Source organism: Magallana gigas, chromosome 5, assembly GCF_963853765.1.
Source record: "Magallana gigas chromosome 5, xbMagGiga1.1, whole genome shotgun sequence".
Lineage (NCBI taxonomy): Eukaryota > Metazoa > Mollusca > Bivalvia > Ostreida > Ostreidae > Magallana > Magallana gigas.
In genome coordinates this window covers 6,965,916-6,991,374 of record NC_088857.1, presented here as the reverse complement: position 1 = coordinate 6,991,374, position 25,459 = coordinate 6,965,916, and the positions used below count along the sequence as shown (strand labels likewise).

The 25,459-nt window shown below is 31.9% G+C and overlaps 2 protein-coding genes and 1 non-coding gene across 3 annotated transcripts; 2 read left to right on the top strand and 1 right to left on the bottom strand.

Moving 5' to 3' along the window:
* Positions 1-958: 958 nt before the first annotated feature.
* LOC105317484 (uncharacterized) lies at positions 959-2,465 on the bottom strand. The gene is made up of 3 exons (XM_011414130.4): positions 2,181-2,465; positions 1,681-1,827; positions 959-1,313 (listed from the first exon to the last, which is right to left on the bottom strand). Exons 1-3 carry the CDS (start codon positions 2,374-2,376, stop codon positions 1,153-1,155), a joined length of 504 nt encoding a protein of 167 aa, XP_011412432.3. The 5' UTR covers positions 2,377-2,465; the 3' UTR covers positions 959-1,152.
* Positions 2,466-11,670: 9,205 nt separating this feature from the next.
* LOC109617279 (complement C1q tumor necrosis factor-related protein 4) lies at positions 11,671-15,051 on the top strand. Its single transcript, XM_034479399.2, has 5 exons — positions 11,671-11,737; positions 13,404-13,826; positions 13,979-14,175; positions 14,257-14,488; positions 14,597-15,051. Exons 1-5 carry the CDS (start codon positions 11,692-11,694, stop codon positions 15,031-15,033), a joined length of 1,335 nt encoding a protein of 444 aa, XP_034335290.2. The 5' UTR covers positions 11,671-11,691; the 3' UTR covers positions 15,034-15,051.
* Positions 15,052-24,750: 9,699 nt separating this feature from the next.
* On the top strand, positions 24,751-25,042 carry LOC105331897 (uncharacterized). Its single transcript, XR_010714368.1, has 2 exons — positions 24,751-24,850; positions 24,940-25,042. It is a non-coding gene; the product is annotated as an uncharacterized protein (transcript).
* Positions 25,043-25,459: the final 417 nt, after the last annotated feature.

Genomic DNA, 25,459 nt, shown 5'->3' with positions numbered 1-25,459 from the left:
AAACAAGATCAACTAAACGATTAATGCCATTTTGCCGCAATTAATACTTTACTGTAAAGGCAAGCCTAGAAAAGGTTAAATTTTGGGTATTTGTTCTGTGTAATATAGAAGTCGAAAAACTACACCTTTTATAATTTAATACTCTGAATTAAGAATAATATGTCTTTATATGCATTTTTAGGGTGTAATATACATGTTTAACTTATAGGATTAAAATCATTATAGGATCTCATCAACAAAATGATTACTAACTCTTTTTATTTATTTCTTACCAGGCAAGCCCCCTAAGCATACTTTAATAATTAGCTGTGAAGGAAATAAAATTAGCTATAGCATTAAATTTCTTTTCCTTCACGTAAATTTTACGTCATTGTGCCTTTACCGGGTTATCATTGCCTCCGGTTTTTTTTATCTTTTAAAGCAATAAAATACACTATAGACTCTATAATTTCTTATCAAATTTCAGTAAATAAAAATGAAAAAAAGGATAAATGAACAATTCCGTTAAAAAAAATATCGTGTGTTTACTCTGGTCGCATCAGTATTCGTTGAATGTAAATTTTCATGGAGTTTGTTGTGAGTTGGTCAACGGAGTAAAATGGTCATCGAAGTGCAATGTCTAAGAAACCATTATATTAATATCATCACTTTTCACGAATTTACCAAATGAGTGTAATATGAACTTCTGTTTTCATTTGGTCTCTTGTCATTATCATCTCAAGTACATTTTTGTTTTTTAATGCCTAAACTTTTCAACATGTTTGTTCAAAATTCAGTAGTTGAAATTTCCTCGAACGTTTGGTTTGTCATGTGATATAATATCATCTAAGTTAGTTGGCCCCGTTAGGTTATACAATGTACAATCCACTTGTCGTGTTAAAACAGATGAGAAACCTGAAATCTCATTACATTTCTATACGTAGAACCTTATCAAAGCTTTTATTTTTATTTTAATTTATTTCGTACTAACAAATCCATCAATTACAGCAAATAAAGTTGTTGGGGTTTTTTTAAATCAAGATACACAATCAATCAATCACTACATGATCTTATCATTGTATGCATGATCTGTCGTCATCAAGGCCCTATTGCTACTTTATGTAGCAAGATTTAAGAAGAAATAAAATTGGAAATCTACTACATGATAACGTTTCATTTGCTGAACACTTTCCCGTCCTTTCTGAGGAAGTTGATAATGAGAAGGACACCGGCGACAGCGTAAAGCAGAAAAGATACAATACAGAACGCCCAGTTCCAGGAAAGATTGTCCAGGAAGGCCGCATAGATCAACACAGACAGAAAGATGAAGCCAGCTACAACATCAAGAAAAAAAAACAACGTTTGAGTTTTTCTTAATTACCTACAGACACAGCAACACAATTATTATATTGTTGTGACAAAAATATAATTTAGCAAGATTTCTAAATGTAACACTTTATGTATTGTTTTCTGTTATTTTCGAACTTATCATTTGATTATATCTTTTTGCTTGATAAAGTTGAACCACAAAAAGCAGTTTTTCTTTCGGCTAAAATTAAAAAATAAACTTATAATACTTGAAACATATTTGTGAAGAATAAAAATGAGTTCTAATTACATAGTGCATATAGGTACCTAAATATAGAACTCAAATTCCAATGCCACCTAAGTGAAACTGTATAAAATAGCACTTTTTCATACCTGTCACGAAGCAGGAAACCACAGCTGCTATGTAAATGAAATAAAGACTAAGCTTTTCTACGAAGATATATAGGACAAGAAGGACAATAGTTGTCAGGGACCCCAGGAAACCGAACACAGCAAATGTCCTAGTTGCTTCGAACCATCCTAAAATGATTAGTTACAAGTGTAGGAATATTGTTTAATATTATATGATAAGAACTTATATATTATACATCTTACATTAAAATCATTAAATAAAATATCAGAATGTTACATGCATTCTTATCTCTTTTGTATTTTTTTTTCTAAAGACATATTCGATTAATTTTGTCTTATTTATTCGAAGAAACGCAAGAGCACAAATTTAGAGTTTAAAATGTATGTATAAAATACTTAATCAATCGGACAATTTTAAATGAGTTGTCAGACATTTGAGTATTTTTCAGTATAACAATATTTTTTCCTGTTATTGTCATAGACATAACCTATTTTGATGAGCGTCTTGTGTGTTTACTTACTGGAGAGATTATCCAACGTATAGTCTGTGCAGTCCGTGCCGCTACAAATTGACCACAATCCTTCATGGTAAGTATCAAACTCAAACCAATACGGAGCAGAAAAAGCAACGAGATTGATGACAAACGCTGCAATTATCAAGACACAGGAAATTTTTAAAAACAGTGGAGTATCTATAATTCTCTGTTTAACACCCATGTCCAACAGCTTCTTTCGGCAGCGTGCTATATGTCCTAACAACCGTTTGCATAACGACTGCTAAACATACACAGGAACTGAATTCCTTAAAATGCATTTTGGGTGTTTAACTTACATTGAATTCGTTATCGGAATGTCCCCTACCAGACTAAGGTCGGTGTTTTGGAGTTTATCATTTCGGGGTGTATCGGTAACGTATGCTAACGTATTGTTCTCTATATGTGTGTTCTTTGTAATCACACTTTCTATTTGCTGTCAGTCACATTAATCAACACTGTGATTTTTGTCTCTTATCACAAATGTTTACCAACACTATACACTGACATACGAGAGACGGCTTGCTTGTTATGCAAAACTGCTGTCTCTCTTATAAATAGAAGTGAAAAAAAATCATGGTTGTATTTATTTCGTTGCATGTTCTATTGTTTTTATCTAATTAGATACATAAATCATTACAACTGTGTATAGTAAATAAGTTATGTATCCAAACTCTCTCTCTCTCTCTCTCTCTCTCTCTCTCTCATTGGCAAAACGATGAAGGGAATAGAGTACTTAAAGGTCATTCTTTCATTCTTACACGTTTGATTATGATATTGCAGATAATAATTCACTTTGAATATCCTTATCTATAAGGGTAGACTTCTATTTTCCCATTAAGGGTCTGATATTTATTTCGGAAATGGATTACAAATACACCTTTTGTTTACTTTCGATATTTTTAACAGCTTCAGGTGAGAATATATTTATACTAAAGTATTTTTCCCCTTTGACACTTAGGAAATAATAATCGAACGATAAAAATGAGTTTTATTCATTTGTAACTATTGAAAATTTGGATCGATGGGTAATGTTTTACAATAGATTTTTAGTTTAAACACGAGTCGTCATGGAAGGTACCAGCACCAGTGTGTTTAAATGCAGTTATCAGAGATGTCATTTTGTTTCTTCTGAAAGAAAAAATTAAAGCTCGAAGCGAATTAAAGATAAAATATAATACATGAACTATTATCTATGAAGGCTCATTTATGTCAAGAAAGGTTTATTTTGCATATAAGAGTAACACTTTGGTAACAATTTTTCATTCCATATGCCAACTCATTTTCAAAATTGGTTTGAACAGTAAATTTGGCTTCAAAATGTTTAAGCGTCAAAATTTTATAAGATGGATTAAATCATCATTTCTTAAGGTTTTGTAGCTAAAATTAGAAACAATACAAACCATTATCTTCATTATAGTAAGAAACCCTTTTAAAGGTGGTTTACATAGATATATGTTGGTTTCAAGATTTGATCTGCATCTTCCAATATATAAGATAGATTAAAAACACAAATCTCTTGTTGCAAATTTTACCGAGGGAACTATTTGTCTTTTACAGAGTTTCGGCCATGTGAGCCTGCTAATGTGGCATTTACTCTGAGTCAGACCAACAACCTCTATCTAAGTCATGGAGAACAAATGTCTTATAACAAGGCCATCAAAAACCTGTCAGCTCACTTTGATTCCCTCGGTTCTTTTGTTTGCAAAAAACCAAGACTGTATGTGTTTCATTTCTTCTCTCTAGCGCACATGCAGAGTAGAACATGGATGGAACTTTATAAAAACGCGGATTACGTGTGCTCTATTTATGGGTTTACCACGCGGGAAACTCCGTGCTGCTTCATCTTAATGAGAATGACGTCATAAGCATTAGATCTCACGCGTCAACTAACACTACTCTCTACGGGGCACTTGATCAAATCTATACGACATTCACAGGAGTTTTTCTTAACCCAGGTATCACTGGTAAAACATCTTATCTCTACCACAACTACCACTACATTGACTCTTTGTTCGGTGGCTCTGATGAAGAATTTGCAACCGGAAGTAACGCTGCGGCCCTGAATCTGGTTGCTGAGAATACCGTGTTCTTGAAGTCTAAACGGTCTACCAAATCGTATTATGGTGCACCAGATCAAGTTTATTGTACCTTTTCTGGCTACATATTGGATCTACTAAAAGAGTTAACTATCGTCGATCCAGGGGTAATTATTTGTTGAGTGTCATAAATATAAAACAAAAGAGGAGTCTCCTGAAATCTCTTTATCTTGTTCCTTTTTTATATAAATATTAAATATCTTTAATTTAAAACAGACTTTTTTATATTTTATCTCAATACATGTATTAGATATTTTTGGAAAATTATTTATAAAATAAAAGGCTATAAAATTGCGATGTAAACATTTTGTACGTGCAAATTTGGACTAGAAGTAATGTAGCGAAAGGACTACCTCGGTTGCTTTACATAAAGATTTTTCAACTAGTAGAGGGTCGTTCGATTTTGAATAATAAAAATCAGTGATTTATTTACCATAAATATCATAGATAACCCAAATGTGAAGTAGAGAATCATATTTAATTCCTAATCATACCTTCAGTTAACGTTATTATTCCTTTGGAGATTACTTTACAATTTTGAATTTATAATTTCCATGTTTTCTCGTAACACGTTTTTTAACTATCAATTCACAATTTGGTATATATCTCACTTTAATCACCCCTGCGAATGTTATTGTCATTTTAAATTTTATACCACGTGTTTATATTTGACCCTTTCAGTTTTGCAGTAAAAATCTTGCCTCGTGTTTATAGCCTATTTCATAGAATCGAATTACATTCAAGTCGTACCCAAACCGACTCGCACCCAAACCGACTCGTACTCAAGTGGTCAGGTTGTACCCAAAACTATGTGGTTCATTCGTACCCAAATATTTGAGTTTGACCAACGGTATTTTTTTTTTTGCGTTTGCTTTAAACTTTTTTGTTTTGTATTAGTTGCATGTTGTATCTCAAATTCGGAAAAAATTCGGATGGACGACATTCCATCCGAATTTGCTCAGATCGGGAGCTACCGGCATGCAGCTAGTTTTGTATGTACTTAAACAGTTATATACTTCAGTAATACGTTACATGTGTATATGTTGTAGTTCTATATTAATTTAAATAATTAGCCAAAATAATTTCATCTCCGGGGGTTTGCAAAGTTTTTTTAAAATTAATATATATTATAACTAGTGTCTATTTCTATATACTTCAGTAATACGCTCACATGTGTATATGTTGTAGCTGTATGTTAATTTAAATAAATCATTAACACTCAAATTGTTCCTCTCCTAATGATAATACGTACAATATACACAATAATTATTATCATTTTGATATTCCATGTTACTTATAGTTATTAGGGATCAGGCTTAATTTATCAACATGATATTTTTAACTTACACTAACATGATATGAAAAGATCTTTTGTCTAAAAATTAGAAAGCTTATGCAATTCTTCGAAAAAGCATGCCTCATATTGCCAATTCAATTTAGGTTTTAGAGAAATATGGCCATTTAAGTGAACCCACCATATATTTACTTAATATGTTAGAGGTAAAATTGTTTTTCTACCTCCTTTAATAATAAACCTTATTCAAATGCTTCATACATCTTTATTATATTCTCATCATCACTTAGAAATACCCTTTAAGGCATTAGTTTGAAATATTTCAACTAATATTATGAATTGTGCCTTTTTGGTTAATTGGATTCCATGATTTTTAGCATTATTTTTATTCACATATAGACATGCCGTCCTGCATGTAGTTTCTTGTTTCCATGAAAAAGAGAAGCTAACAATCATATTTAGTGAATATCTTAATCTATTATGGTTTCTTCCAGACTCACTAATAAACTTTTGAACTGCTGCAAAAATAAAGCGGTTTGTTTTATAAGACAAATTGTCACTTCCCCAGGATTTTTGTTCTGTATACTTTGCTTAAATTATGCTTTACTATTTACAATTATAAATAAATAATTATAGGAAATAACCTGATTCTATTTTCTTAATTAACACCTGCGTTTGTATTTTGTTCATTTAAAACATATTTTATTGAGTAATCAAATGGATTAGGCAACAGACAAAGCCTATATAAACCCTCTCCAAAATACAATGTGAAGAAGTAGTGTTATAAAATAATTATAGAATATAGTATAAAGTATAATTTACCAGTTTAAAGAGTGATATAATTTTATCATAAATTTCTACTAGTTGGTTTACAGTTGAATCACCAGGCTGGAACCCTGACTGGAATTTTGATAGTAGCTCATTGTCTTTAATGTAATTAAACATATATTTGAACAATATTTTTTCCATAATATTACACAATGAGCTTGTTAAAGAAATCGGTCTATAATTATTAAGACTATCAACACTGCCTTGTTCTTAAACACAGGTGTAACATAAGCTTGTTTCCAAATATATGGTAGACATTTTTTACTAAGAGATAGATTGAATAGTTTGGTTAGAGGTTTATATGTAGAAGAAAAAGTTGCTTTGAGAATTCTTGGAGAAATACCATCTGGTCCTGGAGGTTTAGTTACATTAAGTATTTTTAATTGGTCAATAACATCTTGCTCAGTTTTTATAATATCATTAAATTGAAAATCAGGGGGTCCAGGCCCATGCATGTATGTTGTTTGGGGGAAGAGTATCCTTATAGCAATACTAGCAATACTTTTCAACCGCTTTTGAAACATATAAAAGATTATGCTCTAACATATAGTTGTAGAGATATTTTAAAATAATTTTTTTCCATGATTTTGCATAGGATACTAGGGAATTATTTATATACTGTAGATTCCTAATTAAACGCGAGGAATTAATATCCGCGTAAAATGGCGAGAAGCACCCTTCGCGGATTTTAAAATCTCGCCATTATTATCTGAGCGTTCGGAACTATAAGAAATAAGGAGAAAAGTTCCACGTTCGCGATTTTATATTCTCGCGATTTGATACAAACCAGCGGGATTGCGGAATTTAGTACTCGCGTAATATAAGGAATTTACAGTAATATATGTGAGGTAATTTTTTAACAATTTACGTCTAATAGCACTAGTAATGAATGGTTTATCTGAGGGTCGAATAATATCTACTTTTTGGAACGTTTTTGTTAATATAATTTAGGAAAATTGTCATAAATATCATTTATGTTGTATTAAATACATCCCTATCCTAATCGACATTTGATTTGATTCTAATGATAGTCCATGTATATAACTCTTCGATTGTGTAATCGGGATTGATTCAGTAGCTTGTTGTAGCTGTCGCCCAAATAGCGAGAATAAACTGTAAAAGGGTCATTTTCCATATTTCACAAGCACATTTCCAACAAAAATAATCGCAGGTTTCGAATTTTTTCATGTTTTAACATAAATAAAAGTAGGATATGATATGAAAAACGACCAGAACTTCCGCTCGAACTTTCACAGGAACTGAACAAATCTCGGTGAAGTCTCGTGAACTTTTATTCGAGCACATCTGGATTTATTATATACTTAGCAAAGATAAAGAAAACATTCCGAACACATTCGCAGGGGTGCCAATTATGATATGATTAATTCCTAAACCACGAAACGTGAAAGCTGATGATGGGAGTTTTTTCTGAGGTAAAGGAACCCTATATATCTTTGCAATTATATTTAAAATATACAATTTTCGATGTTTGCAGTCTATTTTATCTTGCTTTTCCCTCAATAAACTTTCTAAGGTTTTTTTTACCAATTCTAAGCAAGATGAATATTTTCTAAATTGTTTCAGCATAGCTAATTACACAGAAAAATAGTTAGATTTTTTTTAGCAAAGTTTGCATCCAAAATTAAATATAGGAAAAATGGAAAGGTTTTAGCAACAGTCTAAGTACACGTCTGGAAAGTATTGCATGTAAAGCAACCATTATTATAATACCGGATAAACCTTCACAGTTAGCGAAGGAAGTACAAGGGTTCTATTTCTTTTTCTTTTATATCAACATATCCAACATCAAAATGATTTCTTCTCAGTTCTTGTTACCTCGCTTATCCCAAACGATGGCCGTATATTAAAAAAAAACCTAGTGAGGTCAATATCGTGATAAGAAACAGAAAGACAAGAAAAAATCCAGATTCCAATGCATTTTTAACCAGTTACATTCACAATGTTTCCATTTTCACTCTGATGAAATACAGCAAATCAAATAATTTGAATGTTTATTATCATAATGATTCATTCAAATATTTTTTAATCCAGGAAGAGAGTTTATTACATAGTCAGTATGTAACAATCAAAACATATTTGTCGAAATTGTCTGATTATGTGTCTTAAAACTGAACTTTATTCTTACATCTTCTAGAACTTATAAAATGTCTCTCGTTGTCATGGATGTTATGTGTCATACTAACTTGTTTGAAATAATAATAATAACAGACCAAAAATCACCTTCCTCATATCAAACTTTTAAAAGATGGATTGGTTGGAAGATTGAAGTTTATGATAAGTTTAATATATATCTATGAAAATAACTCTAAAAGAATGTTTTATTGAATTACCTACCATGTGTTAGACCAGAAGTGATAAAAAATCATTTGATTTAAAAGTTTTCAAAATATTAAGATACAAAATCAAAGACCTTATAGTCATCTCCAACCTTAAGAATGTAATAGGAAAGGTTTCTGTTTTAAAACAAGGGCACCACTAGGCCGAGCATCCCATAGCGACATGAATTACTGTTAGATGCCTTATTAAGGAATATACAGTTATATTAATTTAATTGAGGTGACCGAATGGTACTAACCCTCCATTACCAGGAGGCGGTCCGTTATTTGATATACATTTAAATATTGTCACTACGTTTCTGCGGAATAGGTTTTTATGATAGAATTAATATTATGCCTTTTTTATGAACTAAAGGTAAATTTGCATGTAGAAATATGTTTTATGCCTTATAAAAAATAATATACATTTTTTTGTTTTATTTTACTCGTAAATGTAAAGTAGGTCATGGACTGTAGGCACGTTTTGTTTCGAGAGTATAATCTATTTGGAAAATTTCGGAGTTTTTCGTTCCGTTCAAAACAATGTATCAGAATAGGGGACATACTAAAGACCTGAAATACTAAAAACTTGAATGGCATTAACTTTTATATAGATGATATATTTGAATTTCTATGTGCTGCGTCAAATAAAATAGGAAAAAAATATTCGGCATATTTTTTAGTTCTAAAATTGTTCAGATTCTACCGGATGTGATGATCTTACATGTACCTTTAAAATAATCCATTTCTATTTTATTATGTGGTCCCTTGAAATCAGATAAACATAAAATCATATAAACTAATGCATTCAATACAATGCAACAAAAAAAAATCAAAATGGTTTGATATACATAATACTGTGGAATCATTAAATTTCGTTGGGGCCAGTTTTTCGTGGATTGCTTAAATTTTACAGGTTCGCGGGGACGTAATATCGTGTATTCTCTTATACCTAAAAAAAATATGACTTTATAGCCCTGATTTCTTGATTCGTGGAGGATGTTAATTCGTGGATGAGAGTAACCCACGAATTCCACGAAAATTGAGCCACCATGAAATCTAATAATTCCACAGTATCTATGAAAATAATGACGAATTGAACTTTGTAATAGAATAATGTACAAATCAATGGTCCAACTATATTTTTGCGGCCCATTTGACGCTTGCGTCAATATGATTTTTTGTCTAACATTTAGGTGAACTTTAAGTTGAAAACAGGAGGCTTCCCTCTAACTAAAGATAATCATTAAAATTCATTTCATGAATCATTAAAACACTCATAAGCCATTAAGTACAGCAACTCTCAATTTTACAAAATTTAACGGGTACTTTTTTTTTTTACTAACTTTGAATTTCTGAAGAGAGACCGAAATCTATCATTTCATAAGGTTCCGGTAATTCGTTTGTACGTTAAGTTATTTGATGTTGTAATTGCCAAAAAAATCGGACCAAGCAGCTTTAAAAACATGTTCTATAAGTTAAAGAATATGAAGAAAATCATTTACAAACCATTTCAGGTCTAAAAATGAATTTATCCAAACTGCGTACTGTATCCATTTGAATGGTAATTGATATGTTATAACGTCTTCATAAAAAATAATTTAAATTGTATATATCAACTACTTTTCACTCTTTTTTAACTCTAATGTCAAACATTGTTTCATTTTCTACAAAATTCGCTTCAAGTATTGAAAAACATTTTAGAGGTGGAAGCATTTCACCTAATCCTTAAAAGAACCTATAAGGTATAGAAGTTAATAGACGTTATTATAATATCCATATGAATATTTTCTATGTGAAATCACAATGATTAGACATCCTATTCTATCTAACCGTGAAATAGTTTCCGTGCTCCTCGCCCATTGTGAATAATCATCGAAACTATTCACCGGCGGTATTCGATTTTCCTCGTTCTTGAACTCGGAACACCTCTGGTGTAATCCGAATCGCTAAGTTAAATTCGAAATCCGATTATCATAATCTGTTATCATCAACTAAATCTTCGGTTTTGTAAAATACCTATTTGCTGGCTATATATTTACGACAAACGAAGGAAGTGTATTGTCTCTCTCGACAGTAATTTTTACCCTAAGCCACGCCTCTTGACATGTCTTGGGGACAATAAACTTGATATCGTCCTCATAGCCAATAAATAAGTATATGATATATCATTTATTTGTATATCTATAATTTTCCGTGTTTTATATATAGAACATGAAAACAATTACTGTTGATTTCTCGTGGTTTCATGTTTCAAAATTGCATTTCAAAAAGTTTAATTTTATGACAAAAATGTTTTCGGTAGTAAAAAAAATCAAGAAAATGCATTCATTGTTATATAAATGTTTATATATTTTAATTTTAATGATAAGGCTTTAACAAAATTCACCTGTGGCAAACAATTTATTTTTGCATTTTTTTCTACAAAATTTGGTCCCTATAAAACAACCAATCTGTTTTGATTTTTTTTTTCTCAAAATAGTGTTGCAAATTACTTGTTGATTTTACCCCACCCATTGTTTCGAATAATAAAGTTGCAATTCAGAAATACTTTAAAATGCTCTAATTACATGATTATAGCATTCATTAATGTATATCTCAAAGCATCTTTAATGATTTGAATAATGCCTGCATAATAAGGTCAATATAACAAATTTTAGGGAAAGGTTATAGTCGGTTGTTTATTGGTAATATTTGCACAGAAATTATTTTAAATTAACTTTTAATTTTACAAAATTGGAAATCCTAATCACTCCTGCCAAATTTGTAGGAATTTTTAAAGAAAATCAAAACATATTAAATGCCCTGTAACTTATAAGGGAGGAAGTTGACCTAGTATTTAGTAAGGTTTATAGGGAAAGAAGAAATCATAGGATCTAATAAATAAAGGACTCGACCTTATCTATCCTTATCCATTTTTATTTGACACCTTATTTGAGACAATGGAGTTCAGTTTTTATTTCCTTCTTATATTTTCCCAAACAATAGGTAAGAATACTAAAATGAAATGATACATTTTTGTATAAAAACAATGCTATACAACATTGGTATCACAACTTTCTTAAAATTGGCACTTAAGTGCATGTCATTTGGTTATTTTAGAATACCATTATGCAACACTAAGGTACCTTTTCTGGTCAGCTTAACTTTTAATGTCAATTTTCGAGTTAAAAGCAAAATACCAAGATAATGTCTAACAATTATAAAATCAAGTATCATTTCATTTCTTTTTCACCTCCTCAATAAAATCGTTATTTACTTCAATATACTGATAAGAGGATTGCCACGAGATCTTTTCAATTAGCTTGTTTTTAATGAACATACATGAACAGTCCATGGTGTTTGTAACCACTAATTTTGTTTTACGCCTAATACTTTTTTTTATGCAACATTATAAATATACACAAAACTATGTCTGAACTTTCGCTAAATTGCTGACATTCCAATATGTTTGACACTTAAAAACACCTTATTAGATACATCTTATATTTTATACAACCATAAACATTCCCTTTAAATTGCCAGGTTATTCGAATAACTCAGTCAAATTTTATTTAAGGGCTTTAGAAAAAAAGAAGGTAAAAATACCCTTCGATATAAAAATCCCAATATTAATACCTCGTGCGTTTCTCATGTGTACTAATTACAGCTTCTCAAAAAGATCCTACGATTGAACAAACAAAAACTTTCTGAAACGTTAACTTTATTAAATTTGATGATATGGTCTAGTTCTGCTTAATTATGATGAAGCTGATCAATTGTCTAACGCTCGGGTTTCAATCGTCTCACACATATAGGCCATAATGTGTTCCAAAATGTGCTCTGCAATTGTCCGTGCTGTGCACTGCATATTAGATAAGTGAATTACCCTAATGTAGCGGTCATGTTGAAGTTTTATTACATTACGTTTTGACCTTCATGGAAGGTCCTCCACTTTTCCGATTGCATTGCATTTCCGAACAAGCCTTTGAATGATTTTAAATTGTCTGTAAAATGCTCCAGCGATCTGAGATGAATATTTCGAAAAACGCTTCGAACACGTGCTCCACGCTCTTTAGCAAGTACGGTTATGGTCGACTATTTACTTACTTGCTTACTTTTTTTGGACTTGAACATTTTAAAAAGCAGACGATAGAGCCAACGACGTAAGAACTGATGTCAAAGTATCTAAATAATAGAATATTAAAAGAGGGGTGTTAGAAATGTTTGAAAATGTTAGAAATAACGGGACTTCATACTGAAGTACACTATTTTATTTGATTGGTGTTACATTGTATGTTAATAATGAAAACATCCCTGGAAAAAAAAGTAATTCAATGTTTTCATACAGATCATGCACATTTTTTTGTTTGAAATGGTAAATTTTGATGATTAAAAAATGGCGAGATCGCCGTATGAATTTATAGAGTATTCATTCTTTATTTTAAATACCGTACCGCGTTATTGGTATGTAAATGTTCTACATGTATTGAGACAAATAAAAGGAATTTCATTTCTTTTTTAAGTCTTTTCTCTTCCTAAACTACAAGAATTTAACAAAAAACCATTATTCATTTATTTAGCCATAAAAATCGCAAGGATTTTTAAAATATTGATATAAAATTTGTTGTTTATATTGTTTTCAATATCAACTCACGAGAACATTTTCTTTCAGCGTGTGTGCATTGTGAGTTGGCTAATGTGGCTTTCACTTTGGGCCAGACCAATCATCTTTATCTCAGTCATGGAGAACAGTTGACTTATAACAAGATCATTACAAACTTGTCGGCCGAATTTGACTCTCTAGGTTCGTTTGTTTCCAGAAAACCCGGACTCTATGCTTTCCATTTCTTCTCTCTGGCACACTCAGAAAGTAGAACGTGGATTGAACTTTTTAAAAATACAAATTATATATGTTCTATATTTGGCTACACATCACATGGTTATGCTGATGCAGGAAACTCCGTGTTTCTCCATCTCAATGAACAAGATACCGTTAGCATTAAATCTCATCCATCTTATGACACTACTCTTTACGGAACTGGGGATCAAATATATACGACATTCACAGGAGTTTTGTTAAACCCTGACGACGCAGGTACAAACCTAACAGCAATCTATAACATTTAACAGATCATTTAATACCATTAGTTTTACATGTATACATGTATTTCAAAACTTTCTCTAACTTTAAGTGGTTTTTCATTTATTTTTCATGATGATAACTTTGCGAGTCTTTCTTCCGTACAGAATATCCATATCAAAAAGAGTCATTTTCTGTTGGGCTTAACCATCATTTCCAGACATCTCAAGGAGAAATAGTCAGATACAATAACATTATTGTAAATAGCAATGCCAATGTATTCAATACACAGACTGGAAAATTTACGGCCGCGATGGACGGGACATATATATTTCACTACCATGGACTTGCTCAAAATGATGAGGTGGGTCTTTATAAATTTTATGTTTAATATTTTTGATCACGCTCATCACATCCTTTGAATATCTGATCATTTTCCATACAGGCTATCTGGCTAGAGTTGTACCGTAATGGAGAATACGTCAACTCTGCGTTTGGCCACACTGATTCCGGTTACGCCGATGCCGGTAACACCGTCATTTTACATCTTTCAAGAGGAGACCAAGTGTACATCAAGGCGAGAAACAACTATCAAGTCAATCTGTATGGTGCCGCTAATCAAGTCTATGCAACCTTTTCGGGAAATCTTCTTGCTCCTCTACGTCATGACTCAGAAGGTAATACAGTTTCGTGAAGTTTCTAATTGATAGGAAAACTGTTTATGTTTTCAGCTGTGCCGATTTCCATGTTACTTCAACTTTTTTGTGAATGACATTTCTTTGCAGATTCTCTATCCGAAACGTCATTTTCTGTCGGTCTTTCTCACCATTTCACTGGAACGAATCTGATTTTTGATCGCGTCTTCGCCAATCGCGGTGGAGTGTACAGTCCAGTAACTGGTCACTTTACAGCCAAGGAAAGTGGAGTCTACGTATTTCATTTTCACGCACTGTCTCGCTCGGATGCTCACATCTGGGTGGACCTGTATCATGACTACCATTACATTGATTCTTTGTATGGGGGCTCTGACGACGAATATGCAACGGGAAGTAACGCCGCAGCCTTAAATCTAGTTGCTGGTGATATTGTGTTTCTGAAATCTAGACAGCCTTCCAACTCGTATTATGGTGCACCAGATCAAGTTTATTGTACTTTTTCTGGATACAAATTAGATACAACAGAAGAATTGATCAGTGGAAACCCAGGGGTTGTATTTGGGTGACTGTCATTTTAAAATAAATAAATTGATATAAATTTCGCTTTAACATGTTTTTCCTATATATATTTATTTATTTAAGAAAAAGATAAGGTCAATCTAGATGTTTAAAAATAGATTTTAGTGAATTTTGTTGATGCGCCCCAAATTTTACGCCTTATGGTGGAATGCCACAACTGAATTTTATTCTATGTATTTCATAGTTTAAAGAAAAATACATGCTCCTCGCTATTTTATACGAATTTCGTTGGACACAAAATATTCATAATTTTTCTAACTTAATAATATTGCCAATATATTTTCAAAACAGACGGTTAACATAGAATTTACCTAAATTTTAACAATCGCACTGAAATGGTAAATTCAGGGTAAGAACTCTGAAGACGGTTCTTTTTGACATGAAGTTCTTAAATCAAAAGGGGAAAAGACACCTCTCTCTCTCTCTCTCTCTCTCTCTCTCTCTCTCTCTCTCTCTCTCTCTCTCTCTCTCTCTCTCTCTCTCTCTTGCAAACTTAACTGAACTTAAATTGTATATGCATTATCAATATATGGGGAGGAACGGATTCTGAAAGTTATATTTTCTTCTTTTTTGTAAATATTTCGTACATGTTTAAAACTAAACAAAGGACTAAGTGCGGTTTTATGCAATTTTTGCCCCCCAAAATCAAAGTTTCAGAGAGAGCTTTAAAATAAGGTGAACGATAGTTAAAATCATATTGGAAATAAAGGTGTAAAAGGTTATCACCACAGTGACGTTATAATGTAGAAATGACGTCATGAATATTGCATTATTTTGATAAATTGATGTTTTGTAGCAAAATATGGGTGTTTTCCGATGGTTTTTCGACTGGGAAACATCGAGCGCAGGCTTGCTCAAGTACCATTTTTTAGTATGATATGTATAACTATATGAAGAAAAACATATGTGAAAATCGCACTTGAGCAGACCTGCGCTCTATACTTCCGAATGCAAAATATAGAGCAAAAATGAGAATATCTTCATTTGTTTGCAAATTTGCGGGAATAAGGTCATTTAAGTGACGTCATAGATAAACAGCGAGTGAGCAATGATGACTAAAATCAAGATTAAAGTTATAGGCATCCTCTTTACAATGATTTGCGAAGATTTCATTTTTATACGATACTATTTAAAATTGGTTGAAATCGGGGGCAGATATTTGACCATACCGCACATAGTCCTTTTGTCAAAGTTTGCGACAGTATATTTGACAAACTCTATATCTCTTCCAGTGCTTGTACTGTGTCAGATTGATAATGTTTCCTTCACCCTTCACCCTTGGTCAGGACAGTTGTCTATAGATAAGGACATCACAGAATTGTTGGCTCACTTTGACTCTGTATGCTCTTCTGTTTGTAGAAAAGGAAGATTTGTCTTTCATTTCTTTCTTCAAGTTTACATACAATGAAAAATGTTGATAGACATTTCGAAAAAACATAAGAAAATGAGTTACAAACTTTTGCAAGCGCGGCAAGTTCTATTCTACTCCATCTGAATGAAAATGACACATTTATAATCAAATCTCATGTAAAAATCCACAATTATTGGTTTGGAACAAAAATGTAAAACAACATCCACAGGAATTCGCTGAAGTTTATACCCAGCTGGTTATAGAACTATTGCATTAGGATGTTCATGCAAAGAATAGGTGCAAGTCTTTTTGTAATATATTATATTTAATCTACCGAGTATGATTCCCTTTTTTCTAACGGAAACTTATAGTAATAATTCATATCTCTGTAGAAACAGGCAGACTGAAATCTACATGCCCCGTTTATCTTTTGATGGAAACCTACAACGACTAAAACTGACCGAAAATTGGTTTTAAAAAATGTAGAACAGTAATATAGGGTTACGAAGATCGTTTGATTACAGTCTGTCTTGATACGGCTTTTCAGTTTGTACATGCGTGTCTGTGGTATTAAAGACTGTCTTTATCAAATATAAAAATAAAAGTTCAATAATTATTATTAGAAATGAATGTGACAAAATAGAGAAAATTGAGTTGTACTCTTCTAACTACAGTTTAGCGATAGTTTTATATTCTTTAAATAAACAACGCAAATAGAAAGTAAACTAGGTCATCCGAAGATTGGGACTTGTACAGTGTTTGTTTCTAGTTAGGTAGTAAATCATTTATCTATCTATTCATTTTTTAATCAATTCAAAAGTAATTTATTTCCTTGCAGTTGTGATCCAAATAGGATATGATCTCTGCAGAGACCAGGTCAGCTCACTGCTGATATCGATTGTAGAATGCCAGTTTCCTCGATATATAAATGTCAAATATCTCAACACATGAACAATAAACAAAAATAAACAAAAGAAAGATAATTCCCAAAGTCTAAAAAATATTCCTCATCAGTGTTCACAGAGTCTTAAAAGTGATGCATCCTGATATTTCTGAAGCTTGCGTCAAGATATTTTTTTTTATTTAATATAAAACTTTATTCTTTGAAGGTACATAGTTATTAATACAATAATTATACGCAATATTCCGACAATCTTTTTATTCATAATTTCACTGGCGATCAAATCCCCATCAAACTTTAAAAAATCGAAAAAAGGCATAGATATATCATTATTTTTTTTTCATATAAGTATATGTATTTGTAATCATAACATTATATGTCATGCCCCATGAGATCTTATGTTGGATTTTTTAATCCTTTTTCATATCTGTAATAAGTTTTAGCATGAGTGTTTTTTTTCATCAAGAAAAAAATAACAATGCTGATTTTACAGTGGAATCGTTAATATTTATAGTAGCTCCATTATCGTGGTATTCATGGATAGCCCCCCCCCCCCCCCCACCCCCACCCCCACCCCCCAAACACATTAAGATCCTCGATGAAAATAAATAACTGAAAACATGCTGCATTAACGAAATTACATCCCGAAAAAATCTAAAAGATCACAGTACTTAGAAATGTTGCCTACTCTGGAGCGAGTAGTTAAAATCGGTTAGATGTAATATTCGATGTGATCCGTAACATTTTAACTCTCAAAACAGATGACATTCCGGACTCCTTTTTGCCCTTTTTTAATGTTTTGGTTATTTTCACTTAACTTTTATATTTTATTTACTCGAATAACATGCAATGCGAGCATAATCGAGATCTTAATATGCATTCAGTGATGCATAACTTCTAAATGACCTTTAAAAATTTCAATGCTAGTAGAATAAGTTCAATTAGGTAAGAAATGGCTGTAAAGAACTATATATGATAAGAGTTAAATTTGGCCCCCATAATTCACTATTTTTTAAAGTGTTTCGGGTACAAAAAAATGTTATGTTATAATTTAGAAGAGTTGATATAAAATATTTTTTTTCACATATTTGTTTGATTTATTTGCACTCACTTGCTGTATATGACGTCATAAGTGACGCTATTTCTACAATTCAATCAAAATCAGACGAAAATTGACATTTTTCACATCTTTTTACGAATGGGAAATAAAGAGCGCATGCTTGAACCAGGACAAATTTTTTGTCACTTACTAGGCTTAACTAGATACATCTCTGATTAAAATATTTTGTTGGTTCAAGCATACGCTCTATGTTTCCTGAACGAAAAACTGCTTGAAAACAAGCTTTTTTATGCTAAAATGCAAAAATGGCGGGAAAAGGTTGTCTTCACAATGCCGTATTTCTAATTTGTGGGCACTTGAATCAAAATGAACATTAAGTAAAAATTTCACATATATATCTGTACAAAGAAAACAAAGAATTACAGTAAAATAAAGATATTCCTTTTAGGGGGCCAATTTAGGCCCATACCATATATAGTCCTTTAAATTGTTATGATTGTTATGTTATAAAGCAAATACATTTTTATCATATCAATAAGCTACCTGTAACCTTACGTTTTATTTTATTTTATTTTTTCAGAAAAAGAATACGATTAACTGAGATTGATTTCATGTTTTAAATGTATATTTCTGAAAAATATACCTATTCGTTCCCTGTTGTGCATAGAATTAAAGGAAGTGATTATGAAAAAATTATTGTTGCTTAATGAGTTTTTAAAACCTTTTGAAAGTAAACAATGAGGCCTGTTACCATTTTGTTTATTTCTATCATGAATGTTATTAATTGAAAACTCTCAGTGAAAGTTTTATGGAGGTTATCCATTTTTTCCCCAGCATGCATCTGTTCTGACATAGATACACCACATTGCTGCTGGTGACTGGGTCAGTGTTTATACAGAGTTGATTTAACTGGGTCAATGATTATACGTACAGAGTTGATTAAACTTGTTAAAATGAATTATGCCTGGATGTTAGACAACAATAGTACTGTCATAAGAGGACATGGATTCAATATATTTCTATTACAGATCCTAAGGAAAGTATACCTGATTTATGCACAGGTTGGATAGATGAATTGTGAAATATGAGACCATTGAATTTTTATATTTGTACGGGGATGTTGCAGTATGAAACCATTGAATTTTAGATATTTGTACGGGGATGTTGCAGTCGTTGTTTACAGTCATTTCATGCATATCTTATGTTATGATATGCGATTTTAATTTTATACTATGATATTTCAATGCAATGCTATGAGATTTGTATGCTGTGCTATGATAGATTGAAATGAAGAGCCTAAGGATATGGTATGCTATGCTATGAGATTTGAGCAAAAATGCCTCCACACACAGAAGAGTTCCACATATTTCGAAGTTAAATGATAAGAAGTCAAAGTTTACTACTAATCTGTGAGCATTTATTCTTTCAAATAAAAACATTTGAAACCGAGTTAAAATCATGTTGTATGCTATGCTATGGTATCCTATGGTATGCTATGACGAATGAGATTCTATGACATTGTATGCCTTGGTATGAGATTCCAATGCTATGCTTTGGTGTATGTTGTAAGAGATATGCTTAAACTAAATGTAGTGTTTACACAAATAAAATGCTGTGTGTAGATTTTTAGATAAATAGTTAATTTCATTCTCTGTAAGGGGTTTCTTAGAGTTGCTTTTTTTGAAAATGTTCTAGAAATCTTTTTCTCTGATTTGTTTTTATCTTAGATTAATCTGATGATGAATAATTCGGTTTATACTGTCAGAAGGATTACAGAAGCAAGGCACAATGTCAAAATCAGGATGCTGGGCATTGCACTTTGCGTGTTAATTTATGTGGCACATATAATGTTCAAACTCATAACAACAAATTAAGAAACTCCTTGAATGCAAGAAAAATTAAATAACATGTTCACTTTCTTTAAAGAAATCGCTAGTAGGCTGTCCTTGCTGTTTTCCTAGTTTTCATCTTAATAAATATTCTTAAATCATTTATGGACAGCAAGATCATTTGTATTTACAAATCTTATATGAAACTAAAGCACATGTATTGGTGATTACAAAGTTCAAACTTGGTCCCATTCAAATTTAGGAACTTTGGGTCTTTTTTTGCTGATAACTAAGTAATTACCATTAAAACTAAAGGCCAACTTAGCAAATATATGTTAGGTGAAATGTTTATTATGTCTGAAATAATTGACAGCTCTCACCTGATTTAGTTTTATCGTGAAATCGATTGAATTCGTGGGACAAATTTTCACTGATTTTGAATTTTCACTGATTTTGAGGTTTTGTTAATTTGTGGGGATGAAATTTCGTGGATGTGAGGTTTTTATTTTTAGTAAGAAAGATAACTGTTTCTGTATTTGTTTTCGTTGAGAATTTAAATTCGTATAGGAGGGCTACCCACGAATGCCACAACAACTGAGCCACTATGAATTCTAAAGATTCCACAATCTTCAATCATAAAAACCAAGTTCATAATTTTCGTTGTACAGATATTGTTACATGACACAAATTCAATGGTTTTAGGTAAATTATTTTGAAATGTTATAAATTTAAAAAAAAAACGTAATCAAATATCTATGACATACATTAGATGATTTTCATTTTCATCAAATAAAAATCGCATTCACATTAAAGCAAACACTTTCATTGACATATGAAAGTTAATCAGTTTTCCATACATTGCCAAAAACTTATTCCAAAGAAAGGAAGAGAGCAAAGGGTCGCATGTTCTTTGATAGCATATAAGGCTCAGTCTGTCCTGGCTTGATCTATTTTCGTTTACCACCTTATTTGAGACAATGGAGAGTAATTTTTATTTTACTTTAATATTGTTTCAAACAATAGGTAAGATTACAAAAATAAACATTACTTTAATTTGTACCAAACGCGCATGTCAACAGCTTTTTTCAAACTATTAACTGGGAGCAAATATTACATAACATTGAATCAATTATATTTAAAACAATATTTTGTAATTGTAATTACTCATTGAATTATTAATCAATAATAATAATAAGATTAACATTTATAAAGCGCAAAATCGAATTCTTATATTACTCTAAAGCGCTGCATAACAATTAGTATACATGTAATAAAAATATCCTTTTAAGTCTCCTATCAATATTAGAACCAAATTTTTCTAACCTTTAATATCCATCATGTATTAAATACTTTGATATTGATTTGAATCAATTTAGAGTAGAAAGAGATTTACGGAGAGAAATTTTCACAAAATATTATTAGCTAAGCAGTAAATGATTAATAAAGATTGCATTAAGGTATATGGTGACAGGCCGATTTTTTAATTTAAAAGTAAATGCTAAAAATGTCAATAAATGCTTGGTGGAAAGACGTATTTTATCATAAGAAATACAAAAACTATTGAAAATAAATTTTATACTGTAAAGGTTTCTTAGGATAAATATTCTTATATTTTTATATTAAAAGCAAAGGGGGGGGGGGCTCTTCAAGAAAATGGAATGTTCATTTATTGAACATTTTTGGAATCTCAGACACTCGAAATAGGTCTTCAGACAGTGAACCTCAAACAAAAGATTGCTTTCGTGGAACGTATCAAAACTCGTTTTTAAGCTGAATTGAAATTTACCTGTTCACTCTACTAAACTTTTTATCGCCTCTGGTGTATGTTTATTTTTTTAAAGATAAAATCCAACAAATAAAAGAAAATTTCACTGTGTTAGGTGTGTGGCAAAGTTGTGTGCATCATGACTGGGAGCTGAGGATGCCATAGATTGTACGGGTCTTGCCAAGGTGTAATATGCGAGACAATTTACATTGCGAGCAAGACTATAAACTTCTTTCTTTAACTTTACCTTGTTTCCTCCAAACGTCATCTTATTGCAATTTAATGACGTCCTCCTTTTGTCGCCCGGGGCCACTTTGAAATATTTTCAGATAACATATAAAAAATAAAAGAAACCAAAATCGAAACAAACTTCAATTTCATAACAGAAATCAGAAATTATCGAAATAAAATATTAAAGGAATAAATATATATATATATATATATATATATATATATATATATATATATATATATATATATATATATATATATATATATATATATATATATATATATATATATATATAAAGATATATTCCATAAGAACAAATAAAATTAACGTAACTATCGTTAAAAATCAAGTTATTTGGATAAAAAAATAAAAGAACAAATATATTCTTCATATTTCGTTTTGACATATTCCCTCACCTAAAAGGTCCGCAGTCCGAGTTCAGCTATCGGGTGTCTGGGATTCCTGAAATGCTCAATAGGACACAATCCGCTCTTACATATTGATACTTAAACATAAATAATGATATCCAAGTGCAATGAGTATTAGGCCAATACATATATATTTGCATACATATTCATTGAATCTTGGGCTCTTATGGTTTGGATACATTAAGAACAGTAGACAAGCCAAAAAAATAAAAATACAAGCATGAATAACATTATGAAGATACTGCTGCTATTGTTAAAATTCATATTTGTTTATATCATAAAAGATTGAAATGATTCGGTAAATTCTCAGAAGTAAAACATTTATGTTATTACAAAATGTATTAACAAATGTGAAGTGTTCAACAACGGCGTAAAAGCTGGATATTTCTTGCGTCGCACATTGCACCGCCTTGCAAAACCCGCTGATACAAATTATGTTGTACCTCAGAAAGAATATTAAGTATACACTTCAATTTTAGGTTACGGGTCGCCAAAGGATTGATAAACAAAATACAGTTGTCTGGCAAAATTACACTTAACAGAGTTGCGCTCAGTCTACCCGATTTTGTACAACCCTCATTTCACAATGAAAACAGAAATGATAAAAAAAAAAAAGCCCATAACTTCTTATATTGGCCGTAATTTAACTTGTCGTCCGTCTTGTAAATAATAATAATGGAATACTTTTCTGTTTTCTTGAATATGACATGTTTACAGGAAAGGGTCTTATCATTATCATGCACAAATTCTTGTACTGACTGCAGATAAGATAACTCAATAAACCAAAGCTATATTCAGTCAATGCCCTAAAATTGCCACGTGCACCTATCCGACGTTCAAATGCATTAAGCTGTCATCTTTCTTGCTTTGTTTCCGCTATGATGTCATGATTTCAAGTGCAGATTTATAACAGTCGAAAATAGACCCCCCTCCATCTGAGGCGGTAAGTTTGATATTAAATTGCGAGATAAACAAAATACATGTTAACCTTTTTTTTAAATATATGCAATATTTGTGCTCGGGTTGTAAATGTCAAGAGGGCTCCGGCAAGCCTCGCTCTCTCCTACGTTTTCTTATCCTTGCACAAATATAGCTTATATTTTAAGACAGTAACTATAAGTTTATATTCATTTCAGCGTTTGTGCCTAGTGAATCTTCTTATGTCGCTTTTACTCTGGGTCAAACTAACCACCTTCACCTCAGTCATGGGCAGTTGTCCTACAACAAGGTCATCACAAACTCCTCTGCCGAATTTGACTCTCTTGGTTCCTTTGTTTGCCATAAACCGGGGCTCTATGCTTTCCATTTTTTTTCTCTTGCACAATCACATAGTGGAACGTGGATTGAACTCTTCAAAAATACAAATTACGTGTGTTCTATTTTTGGCTACACGGCACATGGTTATGCTGACGCAGGAAACTCTGTGCTGCTACACCTGAACGAAGACGATGCAGTCAGCTTAAAAGCTCATCCATCTTATTACACTACTATTCATGGCACCGGACATGTATACACGACATTTACGGGAGTATTGTTAAACCCTGATGAAACTGGTACAACATTTTTAAGAAAACAATAATACAAATATATCAATATCAAATTTTTATACTTATGTTTATCTTAAATGTAGTAAAACACCACCGTTTATATATTTTATAATTTTTTCTAGTTTCAATGTTTGAATCTGCTATTTGCTTAATGACAACTTTCCGAAAAATCTTCTCTACAGAACATCCGTATGCAAAGGAGTTCTTTTCTGTTGGGCTTAGCCATGGTTTTCAAACACATCGAGGAGAAATAGTCAGATACAACGACATCATTCTTAAAAGTAATGAAAATGTATTTAACACTCAGACTGGGAAGTTCACAGCTGCGGTGGACGGTTCATATATATTTCATTACCACGGACTTTCTAAGACTGATCAAGTGAGCCTTTAAGAATATCACGAATTTTGTTTGTTTTTACGCACATCACTATATATAGATAGGGTACACTTTTTATACTGGTTGTTTATCTGAACTTGTACCATAACGATGGATGCATCAACTCTGCCTATGGCCACACCCTTGGTAGTTTCGCTTATGCCGGGAATACAGTGATTTTACATCTTTCAAGAGGAGACCAAGTGTACATCAAGGCGAGAAGCCACCTTGAAATCGGTCTATTTGGTGCCGCTGATGAGGTTTACCTAACGTTTTCAGGAAGCCTTCTTGCTCCTATAAGTCACGGTAGAGAGGGTAATAGTTTCATATTTTCACTGGTAAAAGCAAGCTTCTAATATTTGCAGATTATGTTTATTTAATTCATGTATGACATTTCTTTGCAGATTCGCCATCAGAAATATCTTTTTCCGTTGGTCTTTCGCACCATTTCAGCAGCACGTATCTTATTTTCGATCGCGTGTTCTCAAATCAAGGCGGGGAATACAATCCAAGAAATGGTCACTTTACAGCAAAAGAAAGCAGAGTCTACATGTCTCATTTCCACGTACGGTCTCATTCGGGTGATCAAATCACGGTGGACTTGTTTCATGGCCAATATTACATATTAATATGACTCTTTATACGGTGGATCTGACGGGGAATATGCAACAGGAAGTAACGCCGCGACCCTGAATCTAGCTGCTGGTGATACGGTTTTCTTGAAATCTAGAACGTCCACCCACTCGAATTATGCGGAACCAGATCAAGTTTACTACACTTTTTCTGGGTATGAATTAAAATTAGCAGAAGATTTGAACATCGGAAACCAGGGGTATTTAAATGCTTAACTTTCAATAATAAAATCCAATATATACTTGTGTGTATTTTAGTGTTGTATTGTTCATAAAAACCAGATTTCGGACT

Excerpts from the sequence above, each read along its gene's own strand:
- LOC105317484 (XM_011414130.4), bottom strand. The coding sequence starts at position 2,376 with ATGGGTGTTAAACAGAGAATTATAGATACTCCACTGTTTTTAAAAATT. Across the intron at positions 1,828-2,180 it reads TACGTTGGATAATCTCTCCA|GATGGTTCGAAGCAACTAGG; the intron begins GTAAGTAAACAC and ends TAATCATTTTAG. Across the intron at positions 1,314-1,680 it reads GGTTTCCTGCTTCGTGACAG|CTGGCTTCATCTTTCTGTCT; the intron begins GTATGAAAAAGT and ends TTGATGTTGTAG.
- LOC109617279 (XM_034479399.2), top strand. The coding sequence starts at position 11,692 with ATGGAGTTCAGTTTTTATTTCCTTCTTATATTTTCCCAAACAATAG. Across the intron at positions 11,738-13,403 it reads TATATTTTCCCAAACAATAG|CGTGTGTGCATTGTGAGTTG; the intron begins GTAAGAATACTA and ends ATTTTCTTTCAG. Across the intron at positions 14,489-14,596 it reads TCTACGTCATGACTCAGAAG|ATTCTCTATCCGAAACGTCA; the intron begins GTAATACAGTTT and ends ATTTCTTTGCAG.